This window comes from Cannabis sativa, chromosome 9 (assembly GCF_029168945.1).
Source record: "Cannabis sativa cultivar Pink pepper isolate KNU-18-1 chromosome 9, ASM2916894v1, whole genome shotgun sequence".
Classification (NCBI taxonomy): domain Eukaryota; kingdom Viridiplantae; phylum Streptophyta; class Magnoliopsida; order Rosales; family Cannabaceae; genus Cannabis; species Cannabis sativa.
The window spans coordinates 6805847-6827297 of record NC_083609.1 but is presented as its reverse complement, the minus strand read 5'-3'; the positions used below and the strand labels follow the sequence as shown (position 1 = coordinate 6827297).

General features: G+C 31.3%; 3 protein-coding genes and 1 pseudogene across 5 annotated transcripts; 3 read left to right on the top strand and 1 right to left on the bottom strand.

Moving 5' to 3' along the window:
• Nucleotides 1-3874: 3874 nt before the first annotated feature.
• LOC115694834 (cytokinin riboside 5'-monophosphate phosphoribohydrolase LOG8-like) lies at nucleotides 3875-4897 on the top strand (annotated as a pseudogene).
• Nucleotides 4898-6913: 2016 nt separating this feature from the next.
• LOC115722953 (uncharacterized) lies at nucleotides 6914-12167 on the top strand. Of its 3 annotated transcripts, none has more exons than XM_030652345.2 (4): nucleotides 6914-7239; nucleotides 7475-7531; nucleotides 8733-9554; nucleotides 9957-12167. In XM_030652345.2, the coding sequence occupies exons 3-4, from the start codon at nucleotides 8733-8735 to the stop codon at nucleotides 11748-11750; spliced, it is 2616 nt and encodes an 871-aa protein (XP_030508205.2). In that variant the 5' UTR covers nucleotides 6914-7239; nucleotides 7475-7531; the 3' UTR covers nucleotides 11751-12167. The 3 variants fall into 3 exon arrangements, with proteins under 3 accessions (XP_030508205.2, XP_030508203.2, XP_030508206.2); XM_030652343.2 differs by having other exon boundaries at nucleotides 7019-7239; nucleotides 7446-7531; XM_030652346.2 differs by lacking the exon at nucleotides 7475-7531 and having other exon boundaries at nucleotides 7038-7239.
• Nucleotides 12168-14857: 2690 nt separating this feature from the next.
• Nucleotides 14858-16811, top strand: LOC115722814 (uncharacterized). Its single transcript, XM_030652146.2, has 3 exons — nucleotides 14858-15255; nucleotides 15669-15796; nucleotides 16283-16811. Exons 1-3 carry the CDS (start codon nucleotides 15081-15083, stop codon nucleotides 16568-16570), a joined length of 591 nt encoding a protein of 196 aa, XP_030508006.2. The 5' UTR covers nucleotides 14858-15080; the 3' UTR covers nucleotides 16571-16811.
• A 146-nt stretch (nucleotides 16812-16957) lies between these two features.
• LOC115722813 (mitochondrial thiamine diphosphate carrier 2) lies at nucleotides 16958-20769 on the bottom strand. The gene is made up of 8 exons (XM_030652145.2): nucleotides 20399-20769; nucleotides 20015-20166; nucleotides 19575-19691; nucleotides 19276-19387; nucleotides 18730-18857; nucleotides 18500-18652; nucleotides 17983-18132; nucleotides 16958-17464 (listed from the first exon to the last, which is right to left on the bottom strand). Exons 2-8 carry the CDS (start codon nucleotides 20129-20131, stop codon nucleotides 17246-17248), a joined length of 996 nt encoding a protein of 331 aa, XP_030508005.1. The 5' UTR covers nucleotides 20132-20166; nucleotides 20399-20769; the 3' UTR covers nucleotides 16958-17245.
• Nucleotides 20770-21451: the final 682 nt, after the last annotated feature.

Genomic DNA, 21451 nt, shown 5'->3' with positions numbered 1-21451 from the left:
CTTTCAGTTGTTGAAGATAGCGGTAGGAGCTCTTAACCGAGTAAAACCCATTCGACTCCTTACCCCAAAACCAAGAATCAACATTAACATTATCACTTAGAGGAACTTGCATTATCAACTCGATATCCCTTGCCTCAAACAAATCATGCAAGACCTCAAGATCCCATTGCTTACGATCAATGTGCATCAACTGCGAGACCGTGCTATGAGCCAACACAGGATGTCTAGAAATGACACAAGGGTTCATATTAAAAACCAGCCAAGGGACATTAAGCACAGGGGTAGACACACCAGACCCGATTCTCCTTCTAGCACCATCACGAACCAGTCGTTGTGATTCAAACACACTCCGCCAAATAAAATTTGGGTTCGGACCTATCTCAGCCCGTAAGAAAATTACCATTTGGAAAGTATCGGGCCTTGTAAATACGTCCCATAAGAGAATCTTCATACAGAAGAAGGCGCCATCCCTGCTTTCCTAACAAGGAAAGATTGTAATCTCGCAAATTACGAAAGTCAATCCCACCTGAATTCTTGCTTCTACAAAGCCGTCGCCAACTAAACCAACTGACACCTTTTGTTCTATTATTAGAGGACCCCCACCAATACTTTGACATTAAGCTCTCAAGGTGTGAAACAGTCTTAACCGGAAGAAGAAACACAGACATCGCATAGGTTGGCAACGCTTGAGCCACCGTTTTGAGTAAGACCTCACGACCAGCCTAATAGACGACCTTCCCAACTCTGTATTCGCTTGAGCATCTTATCTTTAAGAAAACCCAATATTGCATCTTTATTCCTTGCCATAGTACAAGGAAGTCCCAAATAAGTACTTTGCTCATCAGCCATGGGCATTCTCAGCATGGAGCACATTCTGTCACGAATAACAAGAGGAGTATTAAAATTAAAGAAAATTGAAGACTTGGTAAAATTCACCTGCTGTCCAGTAGCTGCTTCAAACAATTGAAGAAGTCGCAGTGCATTAGAAGCCTCCCTCTCATTAGCACGACAATAAACATAGCTATCATCAACAAATAGCATATATACAATATCAATAAGAATCTTTAAATAAATAAAAAAATTATGCGTAATTTATATATACAGTATCTAACATTTACCCATATTTGAAAATAAGTAGAAGAATAAAAATTGTTACTAAAAATGATAAGGTAATATAGGGAAAAAAAAAAAGAATTACGGGTGAGTTTGGTACGCAAGACTAGATTAAATTGGATCGAAGAGGATTGGACTGGACTAGACAAGATTGAATTATACTGAAAGTAATCCTATATTTAATTTAAGAATAGACTGGACTATTTTATTTATTTTCTTTTAGAAAAAAACCTTAAATTAAAATAAAAATATAATATTAAATTAAAATTAAAATATATAATAATAAATAAATAAAATAAAAAATAATTAAAGTATAGATAAAATAAAATAATGTATCCTATATAATCAAGTATATATCATAAATATGTAATAAAATAGTTTATCATTTTTTATATTTAATAAATAATTAAAATACTTGAATAATATAAAATTATTTATGTTAAATACTAATTTAATATAAATATTAAAATTTAAAAATATTTATATAAATTTCTAGTAATTTAAAAATAATATATAATTTTATTGTCATATTATTTCTCTTAAACTCAATTTAAGTAACTATTGTTTAATTGATAATATATATTTTAAAATTTGAAAATTTATGTATAATAATTTAAAATTATACATTTTTACTCATTTTTACTCATTTTAATGAATAAATTTTTTATAAAATAAATATAAACAAATGTGTGATAATTCTTTCATTTAAATTTTTATTAAATTTAAAATATATTAACAAAATCAAAATTAAAAAAACGATAAAAAAAATTTCACTTGCATGAAATTATTTATCCCATATGGATAAATAATCCCAGACAGATGAGATTAGCTGAATTAGTTATCTAGACTTCTAACATGCCCAAACACTAAATTAGATAATAATTAGCTTGTTCAATTCAATTCAGTCATGCCTACCAAACGAGCCATAAAATTTAATATAGTGTTGAGGGGTGAGGGTTTTTTTGGAGAGTGTAACGATGGTTACTAACTTATGTTTTTTTTTTTTTTTTTTTTTTTTCTTTTTTTTGTGAATTACTAATTTATAGCCATATCAATCAATTAATTAATGTTTAAATTTTAATAATTTTACAAGTAATTTGGTATGTAAAAATATGAAATTGCATGAGAAAAGGGTGTGAATATTAGATAGGAAGAAAAAAAAAGGCTAGTATTGGACATGTTAATTATATTACTATAAATAAATGCAACTAATATTATTCTTTATTAAGGTGACTCTCTCTAATTCGTTCTAATTATCAACGGCTTATAAATTTTTTTATACAAACCTGTTAGTTATTAGTATGCAAATTATGCGATATTATCTTAATGAGCACTATAATTTCGTTCATAATTTATAAATGTTGGTAGATTATAATGTTTAAGTGATAATAATAAATGTAAATTTAAATTAATTTGTTGGTTGATTATTCATTATTTGATAATTTTAAAATATTGAGGAAACAATGATACACTACCTTTTTAAATAGAGCATAATAAACAAACCTAAAATGACAATCTATCTAAATCATCATCAACTATATCTTTATATATTAAAGGTGTCTATCTAACGGCATTTCTTGGTTTAACAGAATATACCTTAAAAATAAAAGAATATTCTGTTAAATTTCTTGGTTTAACAGAATATACCTTAAAAATAAAAGAATATTCTGTTAAATTTAACGATGTTAATAGGTTTGATTCCCGTTATGAAATAGACTCAATAATTAAACCCAAAAAATTAAACAATTTTTTTTTTTAAATTAAAAAATTAGCCACATATCTGTAACCAAGTTCTCGACTCAAACTTGGAAATTCTCGACTGCCTACGAACCCGCAAAGTCGTTCAATGTTATCGACGATAACTAAGGTGTAACCAAGTTCTCGACTCAAACTTGGAAATTCATTCAGTGTTATCGATGACTCGTGCAGTCATTTTCAAGTGAGAGAAACTCAATTTAGATGGTGAATAAATTGAGATCGAGCTGTTATTGATGACTCGTACAGTCATTTTCAGGTGAGAAAAACTTAGTTTAAATGGTGAATAAATTGATATCCAGCAATTCTGATTTCTCCAACAACTTTTGATGGCATAAGCCGCAGGGTCGCAATTCAAATCGAAAGAAAAAGAGAATGGGAGGACGATACCTGATACGATTAGAGTTCAAGATATATACTTCAATTAGAGATGAACACCTTTATGGTTTGAGTGAATAATTTCTAATGGAGGTTATGAAATCTATTCAATTAAGGTTTTTTATTTTTTTAATTTAGATTTAATTTTTTTTAGAAACTATTATGCAAGATTTCCTTTTTATTTATGCCAGTCTTTCGTATGGCATTTTTTTAGGTCTCTATGTCATATAAGATGATCAAATGATATTTAAGTTATTTAAATAATATATATTGATTGGACAATTTCATATCTATAATTGTGAAGAAGACCATATATTTGATAAAATGACTCAAAGAAAGTTTTTGTCACTTCTTAGGCATTGTTTGAATTGATTTATAATTATGTAGCCTTCTCTTATTCCTTAAGGTCAGACTCCTAAATCAGTTTCTGCAAGATATTTTGGAGCATTTGGGAATGTTATATTTTTATTCTGTAATTTTTGTCTCTTCTAACATGATTGATTTTGTTTTCTATGGACTCCTTTTTGCAGAGGTCATGTGTGTGTGGGGTTTTTTTTCATTTTTGGAAATAATATATTGTTTGGGTTCTATCATTTGGTTTGTAGTAACTTTGTGCCTAAATTGATTTATATCTGGTGATACTATGGGAGAAGTAAGAACGGTTTTGGACATGGACGAGCAACAAGCTGCAACGCCTGCAATGACTTGACGCATTTATTGCACTCAGTTGAGAAATAATATTTTTACTAATTTGGAAACATCGAAAGATACCTTCGATAAATGTATAAACTTTGAGCAATTTATTTATGTTAAAAACACATTTGAGATAATTGTCCTTATAGGATATGGAATAATGGAAGAGCTGTTGGAGATGATAACATGGGTCAGGCTTGGGATTCATAAGAAATTGGTAGCCTTTTCCCTGTTGATCATTGAAATACTACAATCAGCTAATGACTTAGAGAAAGAGAGCTTTTAACTAGACATTACAATCTATGCAGGTTTGTTTGCTAAATGTAGATGAGGTATTACAATTCTTTGCTGGCATTATTTGACAATGGTGTTCAAGAGGGGTTCATCAAGTCAGGTGCTCAGAAAATCATTTTCTCTGCTTCAGCAGCCAAAAAATTCATAATAAAGATGGAGGTACTTTTAGGCTTTCAGCTTAAAACTATATTTTTGTTTGCTTTAAATTTTAGAAATGTTGCTTGTAAAAATAATAAATTATCAAGACCACTTCTTTGCACATCATCATAACAATCTATCCAAATTTAAAAACTTACTAATTTAATAAGAAAATTTGTCGCATTTTACTTTCAATGGAAGAATCATATAAAATTTATAATTAAGGAACTAAATAATTGTGAGATTTAAATCTTTTATTCGTTGTTGTTGTTATTATAGCTTGAAATGTAGACAAGGTCACATGGTCTTATCTTTCATCCCTTTGAATGTTCTTTAAAATAACTTCAAGCTGATTTACATGCTTGATAAAGTTAACCAAGGTCTAGAAATTGAAATTTTGTGACAAAATTTGTAATTTTTTTTTCTTTTCCAGCAATATGCTCCTTCCCATGAACCCATTGCATCTCTTGAAAGCTGGCAGATGGAACAACTAGGCGAGTATCCGAACCAAGACAATTCAAGGTGATTGAAACTGTTATTTCCTTCTGGTAGATTATAGTCGTTCATATGTATCAATTTAATTTATATTGGATAAGGATTGAATTGAAATCATATTATAGCCATACAAACAATCAAGCACTTCCCTCTTGGGTGTGTCCTCATGTGGCACTAATCAATTTATTATCTCTTTTCTAAGGCAACATCTATTTAGAATTTTCATCAGGTGTGAATATTGAATACTCAACTAGAGGTATGAGGAAACTGAGGGCTCAAGATATTGGCGATGAGTGTATAAATGTGTAAATTTTTCTAGAATTTAATCATTAGTGAAAAATGTTAAAATGATTTGGCTAAGTTTCAAAATATTCTATTGATCTTTTGTCAGATTATGATTTGGCTCTCACCACAATTGTTCTCTTGGTGTATTGTAGTGATGTAAGTGACTATGAGGACGAGGAATCAAATTTTTGCATATACCATAATGTTCATAACATTTCATATCATTACACCAGTCAATAGAACAATTCAGCTTATATCAAACAATCAGGCATGTTTTACAATCTGTTTCGTCAATTTTTTGTTTTAGTGATACAAAGTAACCTCTCAAAGTATAGACAATAAAGATCTGGATAGGAGCAACATTGTTTAGATTTAGGTTGATTTCTTGTCAACCTTCTTACTGGGAGATTCTTCCAAGGTATCAAAACAGAAAATGATGACAAGTGTGTCGTCCTCCATGTGTAACATATTTAACAGCAAACGAGCTATTTTCCTATTTCTTTTGTATTTTACTGCATATGAGTTCAATTTTGTACACCAAATATTGTTGTCTTTCCAGTTACATATATGAAGATTGGTAGAATTTTTAATCGAATTGTTCACTTCTTGCAGCATGATGTAACGATTGAAACAATTAAGACTTACGGCTGTTTGGCCATTTAAGCATAATCATACATTTAGTTATAAAAATCTAAATAAAAATAAAGAACTAAATTTTAAATAAAATTAATATTTACGTGTCTCGGCACGTAACTTCTAACTAGTATATATATATATATACTTATCCATTTGGGTTGTTTTGTTTTCTTTCACCCATTTTTTCTTTTTTAAAATAAAAATATAATTCACTCTTTTCTCTTCAATCGAAAAGAATATGTATGTGTTATGATTTTTGTATATATATAAAAAAGGTATAATGTTATGATTTGCCAAATTGCATTGACAGTGAAATTTGAAACCGTCATCCAAATATCTAATGACAAGTTAAAAGGTTGTCAATGAAAAAAATTAAAGTAAAATATGTTCATTTCAAAATTAAAAAAAAAAATAAAGCTTTGATTCCATTCCCCAAATATTAGACCAAAATGGTATAATAAATACATATAAGAAGAACAAAATCTAAAAGAGTAATTACTATTGAAATCCATATCCCCCAAGAAACTAAAATATCAACAAAATTCCTATTATTATTATTATGACTAAGTTATTAACCTTACAAAATTCCATAGTCAAGAAGACTCAAGAGTTTGAATTGAGCCTTAGTTCTTTTAGAACCATATCTTCATTTGGGTGTCAACCTTAGTTTTCTTAATTACAAAATGTTTATGTAAAAAAAAATAGAAAAAATTCTTTCTTCAATCGACATATTTTAAGTAATAAAAACAAAAAATATAGAAAAAAAACAAAGAACCAAATCCAAAAGGGTTAGTTTGGTCACTTAAAAAACAAATCAAAATCCCATCCCAAAACCATACCAATCATCCATCCGCGCGTGACTACACGTTCAACAACATCACTCCCCCCCAAAAAAAAAACCCTCAAAATATATATTCACCTAACCTCTTTTACAATCATATCATTCATTATCATCGACCCAAAAGAAAAAAAAAATAAAAAACCAACTAAAAACTTGTCGTATTGACCTAATACAAAGCAAACGACAAAGAAAAAATTTCTACCTTTGGTTTTCATACGTGGCGAAAAGCAAAAGGTTTTTCATATTTGATATTTTAACATGTTCAAAAGCCAAGGCAGCTACGTAAAACCATCATAATCAAAACCCTAGACGAATGCAGCGGCGGCGCGTTGAATCACGCTCCGCAACAGCGCGTGGGGTTTCGACTATCCTGTTTATATATATTAAAAGAAAAAAAATTAGGAGCAGAGCCCATTGTAGTCTCTAAGACGTACATTATTATTATTTATTTTTTATTTATTTTCTCTCTCTAAACAAAAACAAAGAACAACAACAGAACGACTTTGCTCTTTCACTTTCATTTATTTTAATTTATCTATTCTTTTTCTGCTCTCTCAGTCCTCCAATTCAGCCTTCGTAGCCATGAAAACTCAGGCTCCGTAAAAACCCAGGTACGGCTGTAATATGAATCATTAACGTTTTTATGTATTTTGTTCTTATTTTTGTTTTTTCTCTTTTTAATATTAAAACCTTATTATATATATTAATATATTTATATAACTGTTTTCTCTCTGTAAATTTTTTTTTTTTTGGTGCGTGTATTATATATTTCTTCACGTTTTGTCTTGGTTTTAATCTATAAAAACTTGTTAATCAGTGTCAAACTCTGAAGACCCATTTTCTCAGGTTCCATCTTTCACGTGGGTTTTGGCTAGTTTTCTTGTTTGTTTTTCATCTGAAGAGGTACAGTATTATTATTATTATTATTCTTATAAATATCTTCTTCTTTTTCTTTTCTGGGGTTGCTGTTTTCTCTGATTATTGTACGATTCTTTGTACTTTTCTTGCTTGTGTGCTTTAACGGTTCCATGAACACTAAATAAGTTAATTTTTAAGGATCATATTGGAATTATCACTGTAAACGGTGGTTTTTGTTTTCTTTTGGTGGTATTTTATTTTGTTTTAGTGTTTCAAAGCTATAATACAATGTATTGGTTTATGGTAAAAATTCATACTTTGTTTGATTAATGAGATACAAATTAAATGTACTTAAGAGGGTTTTCATATTTTTGTTTTAAAGGTTTTGGTTTTTCGAGCTAATAATAATCTTTCATTCTATTCTAGTTTGGGTTTCGAAACTAAATCTGGGATCGAGTTCTCTGTTCTGGGTATTGATTTTTTTTTTTTCTCTATTATTATTTTTAAATAAATAAATAAATATTTGTGCTCTTTCACACTAGCTTTATATAATAAACTCGCTATTTTTGTGATTTTAGTGTATGAACAAAGGAAAATTGCATAATATCCAGGGGAAGGAAAATCAGTTTCAATGCAAAAAATGTATAGATATTTGAGTTTTTGGATAATATTTTTCTTCCCTAATTTTGGCTACTCTTATATACACATTAAACATATTATGTATTATATCAATCAAGTTTATTTTTTAAAGAAAAAAAAATCAAATTTATGTAAATCTTAATAGTATTTTTTTATAAAAAAAGAAAAGAAAAGAAAATGAAAAAGGTGTAGTTGGACTATACAAAATTGAGTAGTGATTGACTTCAACTCTACTATTTTATTTTCTGAGTTCATTGAGAATTTTTATTTTTGGTCTCAGCAAAATGGGCTCACGTTTCAAAAACTTTTTGACACACACCATTCTTAAATAAACTACACAATGAGGAAGACCAAGATTGTTATGATTATTAGCTTTTGGATTTGATTATATTTGAGAATAATTAATCATTGAGTCTGAAAAGCTTCAAGTTTCTAATAACTTTGATCAACAAAGCACAGTTATTTTTCTGTTTTGCTTAGTGTATTATTTCATATATTATACTTACTAGTGGGCAGTATAATTTTAATATTAACATCTGTGAAGTTCAAATTTCATAATTTATATTCGAGAAAATTATGAAAAGCAAATGTGTTTTTTTCTTGGCAGATGGATTATGTTGAAATGAATGTTATGGATTCCAAAAAGGGTGTATGTGTATCTGGTGGAAACTCAACTTCTACAGAAGTTTCTGATGTATTTGATATCTTTGGAGAACCAGAGATACTTCCTAGAGTTGGAAGTGAATACCAAGTTGAGCTTCCCTCTTTAATTACAGTACATGAGTATTTAAGGCTTTCAAATAGCTTTGCTGAGGCAGAAATAAGTTTTAGAGGCCCTCAAAATGTTCTCACTGGAATGCCTATACCAGTAGTGTGGATAAGTGAGAAAACTAATGAGAACAAAGATCTTGAAGAACAGGAAGCTTTAAAGGGTGTTGATGTGAACAACAAGAATGAGCTTTTACAATCTGAATGTGTAGATATTACATCTAAACTTAAACTTGAGCTATTAGATGTCACTTCACTTAAATTAGGTGAATCAGAAGACTTCTTTTCGAAAAACTGTGCAAAGGTTGAAGTATTGCAGCCTGAAGATGAAGGACAAGGCCAGTTTCTAGTACCTGGCTGCTTGGGTGACATATGGAGTAGGATAGAGGAGGCTGGTTTTCTTCTTGGTTTGTATATATTTGGGAAGAACCTTGTTGTGGTGAAGAGATTCATTGAGAGTAAGCAAATGGGGGAAATGTTGTCATACTACTATGGAAGATTTTACGGGTCTAAAAGATACCGTAGATGGTCAGAGTGTCGAAAAATCAAAAGCAGAAGGTCTATATTTGGACAGAGAATCTTCACTGGATTAAGGCATCAAGAATTGCTGTCTCGTTTGCTTCCCCATGTATCAGAAGAATGTCAGATCACTGTTCAGCAGGTAACTAAATCTTACTTAAATTGATTGCCAAAATGTATCTTTTGAGTATGAACTTAACTAAATCACTAAGCTTTCTGCCAGAATTAACTGGGATCTATTTGACATAGTTGACCAATCTACCATGTTAACATGGAGGGCATTTGCATTTCTGTACCATTTTTCTTTAATAAAGATATAAACTGATATGAGTATGATTTCTGTAATACTTGCAGCTATAAAACTTTCTTTTCTTTAGGTACTCTGTACCCTTCACATCCCAATGTATGCATATGGTTATCTAAGTTGAGAGTTTGCTTTGAATTTCTGTCCAAGGATGGTTTTTTTGGGGAGGGATTTTGCAGATATGATCATTAACATTTTTCGATATGATTTTGTACTAATTTACTTAAAACAATTTGGCAGATCTCTAAGACATATGGGGAGGGAAAAATTTCACTAGAACAATATGTGCTCACTTTGAAGGCTACATTTGGGTTGCCTGCTCTTGTGGAAGCAGTGGGAGTTGGAAAAGGGAAGCAAGATCTCACAGGAATCGTCATGGATACTCCTAAAGCCAATCAACATGCTCCTGTGCGTCCAGAAATACCGATGGGCAAGGCATGTTCAGCACTTACCACCCCAGAGATCATCAAATTTTTAACTGGTGATTTCCGGCTTAGTAAAGCTCGGTCAAGTGATCTATTTTGGGAAGCAGTTTGGCCTCGCTTGCTTGATAGAGGGTGGCACTCTGAGGAGCCTTATAATCATGGCTTCCCCACTGGTTCCAGGAATTCTTTGGTCTTTCTAATACCCGGCATCAAGAAGTTCTCGAGAAGGAAACTAGTGAAGGGAGATCACTATTTTGATTCTGTTAGTGATGTCCTGAGAAAAGTTGCCTCAAATCCTGAACTTATAGAGATTGAGTGTGACAGAAGCAAGGAAGAAAATGGATGGACTGACGAAACAAAAGTGGAACAAGAAGACATTCTAAATAAAGAAAGCCATTGTTATCTCAAGCCGCGCACTCCCATTCAGGGTGCCAATGTCACTAAGTTTACTGTTGTGGATACAAGTTTGTCAAATGGAAAATCATGTTCAGTGAGGGAAGTTAGATGCTTGCCAGGTGAAAGTATGAACTCTCGTACCTCTTCTCTAAGTGACTCTGAAGAAGAAGATGATGGAGAGATTCATGATGATGAATTTGATGATAAATATAGTTCTTCTGATACCTTTGGTTTGAACAAGGATGAGACTAATGATCTCAGAGCCACAATCACCAATTCATGTAAAACATTACCTTATTATGGTTACAAACAGAGTTATTTGGTTAATGGCGCCAGTTTTACTACTTTGCCTGCAAATAATTTTGAAGATGAGGAGGCTGATACACTCAGACACATACAACAAGACAAGGCTACAAAATCCAAATTTGTTAAGGAAATGGTTTCTGCAGATATACACCCTTTTGTCCCAGTTGCAAAAAGGCGCCGAAGATCACCCCCAAGACGAAAGGAGGCAACAAGCCTCAGCACAGCCAACAGCAGGGTTGATTTGACATTCCAACAAGAAGCCAAGAGCTGTATAAACAGTTGTGATTTTAGTGAAAGCATTGTCACTCATACCAAGTTACCAGGCATCCCTAATAGTAATCTTTTAGCAGCTGAACATCCTCTTGAGAAACCTCCATTTCGCGCACTCTTTGACTTAAACATACCTTTCTCTCAAGATGCTGAAACCGATATTTTCATGACGGATTATAAGACTAACAACGAAGTTGATAAACCTCAGGCAGTGAAATCCCCTGAATGTGGAACTAATTCTGAGCAGGAAACAAAGGTGAGCTCCCGAAGACACAGTACAAGAAATCGTCCGTTGACCACTAAAGTCCTGGAAGCTTTTGCTTGTGGATATTTAGACACAAAACAGAAGAGAAAAACAAAGAATAATGCATTTGGTGGGGAGAACTTGAGGTTGCTGAGAACCCCAAAAAGAGCTCGCACCTGTAGTGTGACACCTTCAGAGTCAGAGAGTCTGAATTCCTTCACTGTGGATTTCACTGTGAACCAAAATGGAAATGCTATAAAAAACAGTAATACTGTTGCTGCTGCTGCTGCTGAAGTTTTCAACAATCCTGGAAATGCTATGAAAAACAGTAATGCTGCTGCTTCTGAGGTTTTCAACTATCTTGGAAATGACATATGTTTTAAAACTGGTTAATAGGAACTCACTTTGCGTGGCTCACAAACAAGTGGAATATGTAAACCACCTTTGCTAGCTATGGTAGTTCAAGTTAAATGGCCCTTGAAAACCATTACTTTCATGGTAGAGTGTTCACCTTTTGCACAGGTAGTAGTAGTAGTAGTTCCTTACAACTAGATGTCAATACAAAAACCACAGTTGTAAACCAAAACATAGTTCGTCTATTTCAAAGTTTCTGCTTTAATATGCTGAGTCAATTTTAGTTACATATTCATATTAGGAGTATAGTCTTTTTTTCTTGTTCTTCTAGATACTAATATATATAGCATAAAAGGCAAACATAAATTGCCCCCCTCTGCCCCCTTCGTTTTTTTTTCTTCCCTCTTTCTTGTTCCTTCCTACTTTGAATAATAAAAGTTCTATAGAGTTTTTCATAATGAATATTCTTCTCCTTTCTTGATCAATAATGGCACCAAAAAAGTAGGAATGAGAGGTTGAGACTGGAAACAAGAGTGTCCTAGGAGAGAAATCTTTAGGTGACACGTCAGCTCATTTTTATCTAACAAAACAAATGACTATGCTACTACTACTAACTATACGGGTAAAAGAGTGATTGTCTCTAATTTTCTGTCTTATGACCAAAAAAAGAATATAATCTCCTACTGAATTAATAACATATGAAGTTTTGAGTGATGAGAAGATAATCTATTACCATTACCATACAAAAGAGTAAGTCAAAAAGTAAAAAACTTCATTTAACATATAGTTGTTTATTATTGTTTGTTTGTTTGTTTGTCAACATTATCAGTGGGCTTAAACTCATGGTTTCCGACAAAACCCCTTTTCATTTTCTTTCTAATGAAACTATTTATTAATATCACAATTTCATTGCTCATTTAGTAGGTGTATTAAATAAGAAAAAAAAAATATTATATCTAGATAAAATTTTATATTGTAATTATTATTATGATGATAAATTTTAATACAAAATATTATTATTTAATATATGAAAAATAATTTACATTAGTTTGTCTTATAATATTTTGAAATAGTATGAGGTCTTGGGTTTGAAGTTTGGAAGTGGAATCCTTCTAAGATTGGAGTCAGAGTTAGGACCAAAATCTAGGGTTGCAAGTTGAGGTCGGGTTTGGGACCAAAGTTGGAGCTAAGGTCGGAATTGAGTTTATAGTAAAAATAATATAATTTTTTATATAAATCAATATAAATATAATATTAAATAATATTATACAATATAATACAACTCTTCATAATATAATTCTTCCAAAATCGTATGTTTATTTAAATTTATTTGATTGGTGATGTTGATGAATATGTTTTATGGAAATATAAATTTTAGAGTAAAAATATTAATACTAACGTAAAACTAAAATCTTTTTAGCAAAAGAAAAAACATATTAAAACACGTGTCTTTTTTTCACTCGAAAATATAGATGTGTGTCATAATTAAATTTAAGTTTCAACACCACTTTACTATTAGTTTTATAGTAGGCTTAATTATTTATGGTGAGGAAATTTGTAGTCTTCTTTTCTGTTGGATTGTTTGTTTGTGTGCACTCAATTTGTAGTCTCACACGTGGATAACATGGTAATTTGGTAATCCTTGAATTGTTATTGGCTCATATTTTATGGATTTATCTTAAGATTGATAGGATTAAATAAGAGATAACGACGGTACCCTTATTTTTTTGAAAAAAATAATGGTTTTTTTTTTTTACACTTTAAAATATATATATGTATATTTTTTTTTTTATATTTTTATGAAATTTTATATAGAAATTCCTATTGCAACTAGCGCTGCAACTTAAATCGCAACAAAAAATTATATAGAAATCTCTATTGCAACTAGCGCTGTAATCACTTTAGAAATCCAAACCGTAAATTTAAAAAAAAAAAAAGTTAAATAAACAGTATATGGGGTAATTCCCAAAAATAAATTATATCTTTTAAGTTAAATTCTTTTTTTATATAATTTTACGATTTTGCATTAAAACAACACGAAAATAATATAAAAATAACATGAAAATAATATTTAAATAACATTAAAATAACAACAAAAAATAATATATAGATAATAAAAAATTAACAACAAATTAACAAGAGTATAACATAAAAAAAATTGTATTTTCTGTAAATAAAATTAAAAAAAAAATTGTAAAAATATTTAAAATTTTGTGAAACTATATTTTTGTTATTATTATTCATTTGTATTTATGAAATAATCTGATTGTCATTACCTAATTTTGAGTTAAAAATTTAGTATTTTTTACTTTTTTTTTTTTTGAAGTTTTACCTAATTATTAATCTTTTTAACAGTGTTATTAGAGTTTTTCATATTATTGTAAATTAGGTGGCTATTTTTGTTGATTCGTTTCTATAATTGACATCATTGTATAATAGACTTTATGATAATAAAAAAAAACGGAATATCTAAAAAAAAAAATGAAAATGGTGGACCTTCTGCCATTAATATTGATTATAACAATTAATTTCAGTCTTTACTCTTATAGTTGTTGCTCATATAATATAGAAAAATTCTATAATCTACAATTTTAAAAAAGATGTACTGATACATTTTTATTTGTTTTAGTAATTGAAATAATTTTTTAGTTAAAAAAATTTCTCATGTAAATTATAATTATTTAAGATATTTTATAAAATTTTAAAAAATTCGTAAAAGTTTAACACGCCGAAAATTGTGTTTAAACAGTATGTTGCACGCGTGACTATTTTATTTTATAAGCGTGTAAAATAGACTGTTTGAATATTATTTTTATATTGTAAATTATTTCAAATTTTTCAAAATTTTATAAGATATCTTAAATAGTTACAACTAGATGAATATAAAAAAAAATTAGACTAAAAAATTATTTTGAATACCGAAGTAGATAGTGCATCAATACATTCTTTTTAAAAAAGTGCATTAGTACATCTGATTTAAAATGGTGCATCTTAAAATCACCTTATAATATATAACAAGAAGAAAAAACTAAAAAATATAATAAAAAATACATGGAGAGTGACACGTTGGAGAGTAACGTGGCCCACTATGTCACCAGCCACGTGGCCTATGTTTTTTTTTCTTTCAGGAAGACGTGGCACTCAATTTCTCATTTCCAAACCATGTCGAGTGATTCCTTCCCTTCGTTCTTCTAAACTTCTAAGCCTGAACAGGCGCGTGTATTACTTCTACTTCACGCTCGTTTTCTTCTTCTTCTAAACCCTAATTCTGAGGGTTTTGCTGATACATACCAATCTATAATTACTGTCATAAATGAAATTGGGGGATTCGTTACTTTCGTAGACAATCTCAACAGGGCCAGTAGGAAGATGGGTCAGGCATTTCGTCGAGCATCTGGAAGATTCCGTACAACTTCGACCACTGATGCGACGTCGTCTTGGTCCACTCCCAAGAACGTTGTTGATAGAAAGCCTCCCACTGTTACAACCACCATCAACGAAGAGATCCCCAAAACCGCCCAGCTTGGGGCTGCCCCCGATTCTGGTGAAAATTTTCTGTCTTTATATCTTTCTCTCTCTGGAAGTAAAACTTTATTGAATTTTGAATTTTAAGAAATGGGTAATCATTATTAGATGGAAAAAAAGAAAGACAAATGTGGTATGGTTCTTAAGCAAGACAAAAATTTTCAAGCATTAGAAATAAAACACATGAATGGTATCAAACGACACAAGCAATATGATATTTGTATTGTCGTTTCATGATTACATCGATACCCAGGAAGAGCTAGAGCTAGAGCTTGCTAGCTACTGCTTGATAATCAACGTAAAACACTTAGGAGATGAAAGATCCTCACTTTTATTTTGCTTTGGTTGAAAATTTTAGTTTGGTGAGATCTTTGATGTTCTGAATACTAAGTTGTTTATGTTCAATGGTGGTGGTGTTTTTCCTTGTTTTAGAAGATGTAAATTTGGGAAGAAATGTTGATAATGTACTTGAAGAACGAGACCCGAAATTCGATGCCATGCTTGGTCAGATGGTGGGTAGAATCAAAACTAAGCCTGGGGGAAAACTGGAAATGGGTGAGGTAAGTTCAAACTAATTTTTCCTTAATTGTTAAAAAAACATCTTAAATGATCATATTTAGTCTTTTTGGTAGCTTGGCGGGTTATGCAATTGTTTTCTTAGTTCTCATACATACTTTCATTAATCAACTAAAAAACACTCTTGGTTTGCTTCCAAGTTGTTTCTTACACACTTGTACTCATGTAGTTCCTCTTAATTATGACCTCTTCTCCTCAAAATTGAATTTGACTTGTTCATTGTTATACTTTAGAATTCAATTGTTAGGTGGTTCTGTGTTTTTGGAGATCTTAGCTTGTTATAGTCATCTCTATTGGATAATAGTTCATTATATAATTTATATTTGTACTTTGCACGTTGCTAAAACCTCTCTGGCTGTTTTAGTCTTTGTTTTCATGATTAAATTTAGAACTTTTAAGTAATAGAATAATTTTGGTTCTAGTGCCAGAGGCGTTGTTTGCGTTGCTAAGTAACAGGCTGTACATTTCAGGCATTTGTGGTAGAACAGTATAAGAGACCGCTGCCAAAACTACGAAACACAAAACCAGATTACAGCTCTATTGAAGATGCTCAGACTCCTTCTGGAACCCTAAATGTTGCTCAGCTTCGCCACATTGTTCTTCTGCATGAAGGTAAGGCTGCTGATCAAAACGGTCCAATGAACGCACAACAAATTGCCGAAAAATTTCGTGTTGATGTTGCGGAAGTTCATAAGATCTTGCAGTTCATATCACTGCCTCCAGAAGAGGAGAAAAAGAAAGACGGGAACAAATTTTGATTACTTGCTGGCTTTGTCTCACTCTTCTGCCAAAACTAACACATTTGATAAATAAAGATGGCTTGTAAGGCGCTGGATTTTTTCTTTTCTTACTAAAATTTCTTTGATATCTTATTCAAATTGATTATAGAGAAATACTATACAACGGATATCTGTCTTCTATTTTGTTAAACATGTAGAAATTCTTTTGTTCTGAGTTATATCAGTTATTCAAGTTATCAATCAAACTTCTGTTGACCAAGATCTTAATTTAGAATCTAGCATTGTTGATCATTGACTAACTTTTTTGTGAAATGACCTCATATTACAATACTGAATTTAGTACAATATTACTCAGAAGCATAGCAAATTTCAACAGTAAAAGAATGTGGATAATAGTACTGGTACTGGAATGAAATATAGCTGTGTTAACCAGCTCAAGAGCTTTAGATTATTAAAATCCATTCACAATTTTAAATTCAGCTACAAAAATTTAATACGAACTCTACGTATTCTCTTTCTTTACTTTTGCCATACCTACAAGTACAAATATAATGGCCTATAGTAATTTTACTAAATCAAACAAAAAATAATTGTTTAGACCTTCGATTGATTATGAGAGCTTTTTAAGGTCTCCAAGGACAAAAGAATCGAGTAATGAAAAATGGGTGAGAATGAGAAAGACAAAAGTTAGATTTACGTCCAGATTGACTCCAACCAATCTGATGCAAATTCATAAGCCACAAATGTTACTGCACCAGCTGGTGCAGCTTTTACAGTTGATGGGATTATCCCCTTGTACAGACCAGCCCAACCTTCTGCCTTCATGATTCTTTGCAAGGCGTCCAACATATTTCTGTAAGCAAGATGCTCTACCCGAGCCCCATATCGCGGGTGCCTTTGTAATCCCTCAATCTGCAAATAAAATCAAATTCAAAACAATATAAAACGAAGAACTGGATCATCATAAGTTAACAAATATTTAGTTTCTAAGTTCCATTACAATCTTAGCCTCCATCTTTGTGTTTAATGTCCTTGAAGAGTAAATAATAGAAATCTTTATCATTTAATACTCTTTTTTTTTTCTGTTAATTTAGCAGATTTTTAAGATTGGAGATGGTCTAAGGCTACTTAAGACATATATGTATAAATGGGGTCTAGTGGTGGGGGGGTTTGGAAAGAAGTGGGACCAGGTTAGAACCTGGGATCTAATGTCGAGGTTTTTTAAGGCATCAATTAGTAAGTGTGCCAAGATCATTAGAAAGTAAATTTCATCCAAAGCTTTTGGAGGAAAAAAACCTGACCTAGTTGGCTTCTTTTACATGTGAAAAACCTTATAGCAATAAAATACAAGAGGTTTAACGCGAATCATATAGGCCTGGCAACCCGAAACAAGAATATTTATAAATCAATACAAAGTGCAAAGTATCTACCTGGAATCTTTTCTTAACGACATCAAGTGGATGACAAACAAGTTTTGCACATGTCCCAGCTGCTAATCCACAGAGAAAGAGCTGAAAGCTTGTAATACTATCATCCGTACCAATTGAGTTTATCTTGGATAATTGTTGCCGGTTCCAGGCCTACATTGAAAAGCAGTAAAGCATCAGCTCTAAAGTTACCTTAGTTACCTTAAATAGGCAGAAACATATCCATGACAGGAAATTCATTTCTCAGGTAATCTATTTATACCATCCAAGCTAAGTCAACTATATTATCATAATCCATCATGAATTCAAATTCATCTAGTTTAATATGATTACTCTATCCATATCTTATCTCTGTTCATACCAAAACTAGATACTTATCAAACAAGTTTCTGCAAAATGAAGAATCATGATACTCAGGTTTCTAATTCTGAAAAATTTCAGCTTTTAAAAGATGGTATGAAGTAAAAAATGAAATTCACAGAAAACAGTAACATCGCCACAATACAAGACTAAAACTCACCACTGTCCACCGCTTAAATGTGTCATAGGTACCAAATTGCAAACCGGCATAAGGAACAATCTCAACCAATGTTGGTGATAATCCAGCATACAAACCTCGGATGCCACGGGCATTAACTATATCCAGAAATGCAGATCTCATGGTGGGATACACCTGAATTTGGTCCATATTTGTTAAAAACTTCTAGATTTACAGGTAGGAAAAGTGAAAGCAAGTCTTCAGATTCATACCTTAGGTTCTCCTTGAGAAGCTAATATTGTCCGTAAAAGATCGAATGGATATGACCCAACAGTAGCTGCACACCCCGCTAATGCTCCACTGACATAAGAAAGGTATGGACTCAGATTAATGTGATCCTCTGCAGAAAAAGAAATCAACAATGAGAAACATGAAAGTAAGTAAAAATATTGGAATGCATCTGGAACTGAACTGATATGGAGGAAAACAGAACCTGAACATCAAACAATATTTATTTCACAACCTTCCTCTAAATAAACTGCTACATGTATATGAATGTACTGACACTTTGAACATTCATTGTAGTGGAATTATTAATACAGTAGAATCTCTATCCAAAAATACACTTGGGACTAAGTAAATTATATTCTAATTGAGAGGTTATAACTAAATAGAACTACACACTAGACAAAAAAAAAAAAAATCAACGCACCAAAAAAGATCACTGTAACAACTATAACAATAAACAATCCTTAATATTATAGCATAATAACTCCATAGGATTCTGATTCTTAGAAGCTAGTCAGTACTCAAAATACCTGTTTTAGAAGAACCAGAAGCAAATGTTTTCAATTTGTGCAATACAGTAAATTGTATGGCAGTATATGGCATAACCATAAGCAAGGCTGGAACATTTCCACGCCAGAAACCCTGTAAAGAAAGACCACTAATTACTTTGAATAAATAGAAAAAAGGCCAATGCTGTACTTAAAAACATCAAGAAAAAAGTTTAAGAGAGCAACCATAAGATAAATAAAAAATACAAACATTATCAAAGTCAGAAAGGAAAGCAAGAACAAAACAGCAGTCAATGTCATACTGTTAGTTATGTATGTACCGGTAATCCTTCTTCTCTGAAAATGTCCTTCGTTGCTTGTAACATTCCTGTATATTTTGACGGTCCAGACAAGTTTCTGCGGACTAAAGCCCAGGAGGTTGTGGGTTCCAGTTGAACCTATAAGCATAAAGGAACAAAGGTCCACTTCAGTAAACTACAAAATTTCATGTATATGGAAACACATCAATCAAAACTTCCACTCCCTAGTCTCTCAAATTATCTATCTTCGAAACAAACTTGCCTAAAGCCCACGTAAGATTTTAATTTAACCTAAATTGGCAAAATCCCATTTGTGCATTTGAATTAACGAACCTAATGAAACAAAATGCACAACATTATCACACGCAAAATAACAGAAGCACTAAACCAATACGAAATTCCATAACAAGAAAGTTTGACACTTTGCCTAAATAAGAGTTCCGATCATAATCAAAATAAACCTGGAATCTGATTTTAATAACATCAAGCGGAGAGGTAACAGTCCTTGATATGCCTCCGGCAATTGCCCCAGCCGTGGCGTCTATCATCGCACGCTTAAGCTGCCCCTGATCCTCCATTGCAAAAGACGCCCTCCCTTAAGCAAAGCTATAAACTAAACAATCCATAAACAGAATTAACAACGATTCAGAAAACGAGTACCTCAAATCAATATCAATTACATTCTTTAACAAATAACAAATATTGCACCATCGAAATAGGGTTTCACGATTTTCATCAAACTATTTGGGAAGAAGAAGATGAAAAGGTAAAGTTCGCAAAATCAAACAAATACAATGATATTTACAAATATATATTAAAAATATAATTGAGAAATAGAGACATACCTGGAGAGAGGGAATGGAGAATAAAAGAATGAACCGCCATGGAAAATAGCTTTGAAGAGCTTTTTGCCGCCTTAACAGCGGCGACCTTCCTTTATCTTTCTTTTTCTGAATTAAGAGAATATATGTGTGTATATATATGTATAGTGTAGTTATATAAATAATAATATGTGTAGTGGGAGGAGAGAGAGTTCGTATAGATTCTAATACTATTTTGGTGTTTGAATTTTCAAGGAGAAAAAGTTGGTAAGAATTGGAGTTCTTCTATTTTAGGTCAATGTTTTCCAGTTAAATACTTCCAATTTCCAATCTCACAAAATAAATTAATAAAGGAAAAAAAATGAGAGATCTATAAAAATCAAACATTTATTCTTAGAAATAAAATATATGTGATGAGAGAGCTCTGTATATATATATTTTTGAAAGGGATAAAAAAAAAAAAAGAAGAAAGCAAAAAAAAAAAAAAAGTGGCTCAAAATCCTCCAACGAACCTTTTCAAAAAAGATTAAAAAAAAAAAATCCTTTGATTGAATTTATATTTTTTTGCATGTTGTGGGGGAGTTTTGTGGTAGGTAGTTTCATTTTTCATATATAGTTTCAAAATTTTGATGATGGTGTTAGTTGCATTCAATAAATCTTCAAATTGAATAAAAATTAGAGATTCAAAATTATTGCCATTTCTTATTTTATTCCAAAGTGTTTAAAAAGCTACGTGGCAGTTTGTTATGTTTTTCGTTTTAATTATTTATAGCACTTTCTAACTTTTTCTTTCAAGTTTCTTTACTTTTCTTCCTCTTCAATCGCTTCTTCTAACATGATAACTGTCTTTCTTAGTATAATTCTAGAAAAAAAAATTCATGTTCTTTCAAACTTTAACCCCTTTGATGGTTCATCCTCACTTTGTTTGCCCTTGTCCTTTCCTCTAGAGAAATTAATTTCAAGACCTTTAGAATTAAGATGAGCGACTTTTAGAAAGAGAAATATCAAGTAACTATAACTGACAGCCGTGTTGGGTTATTTACCATTATCTTTGGATGTTTAAGGGATAAAAGAAAA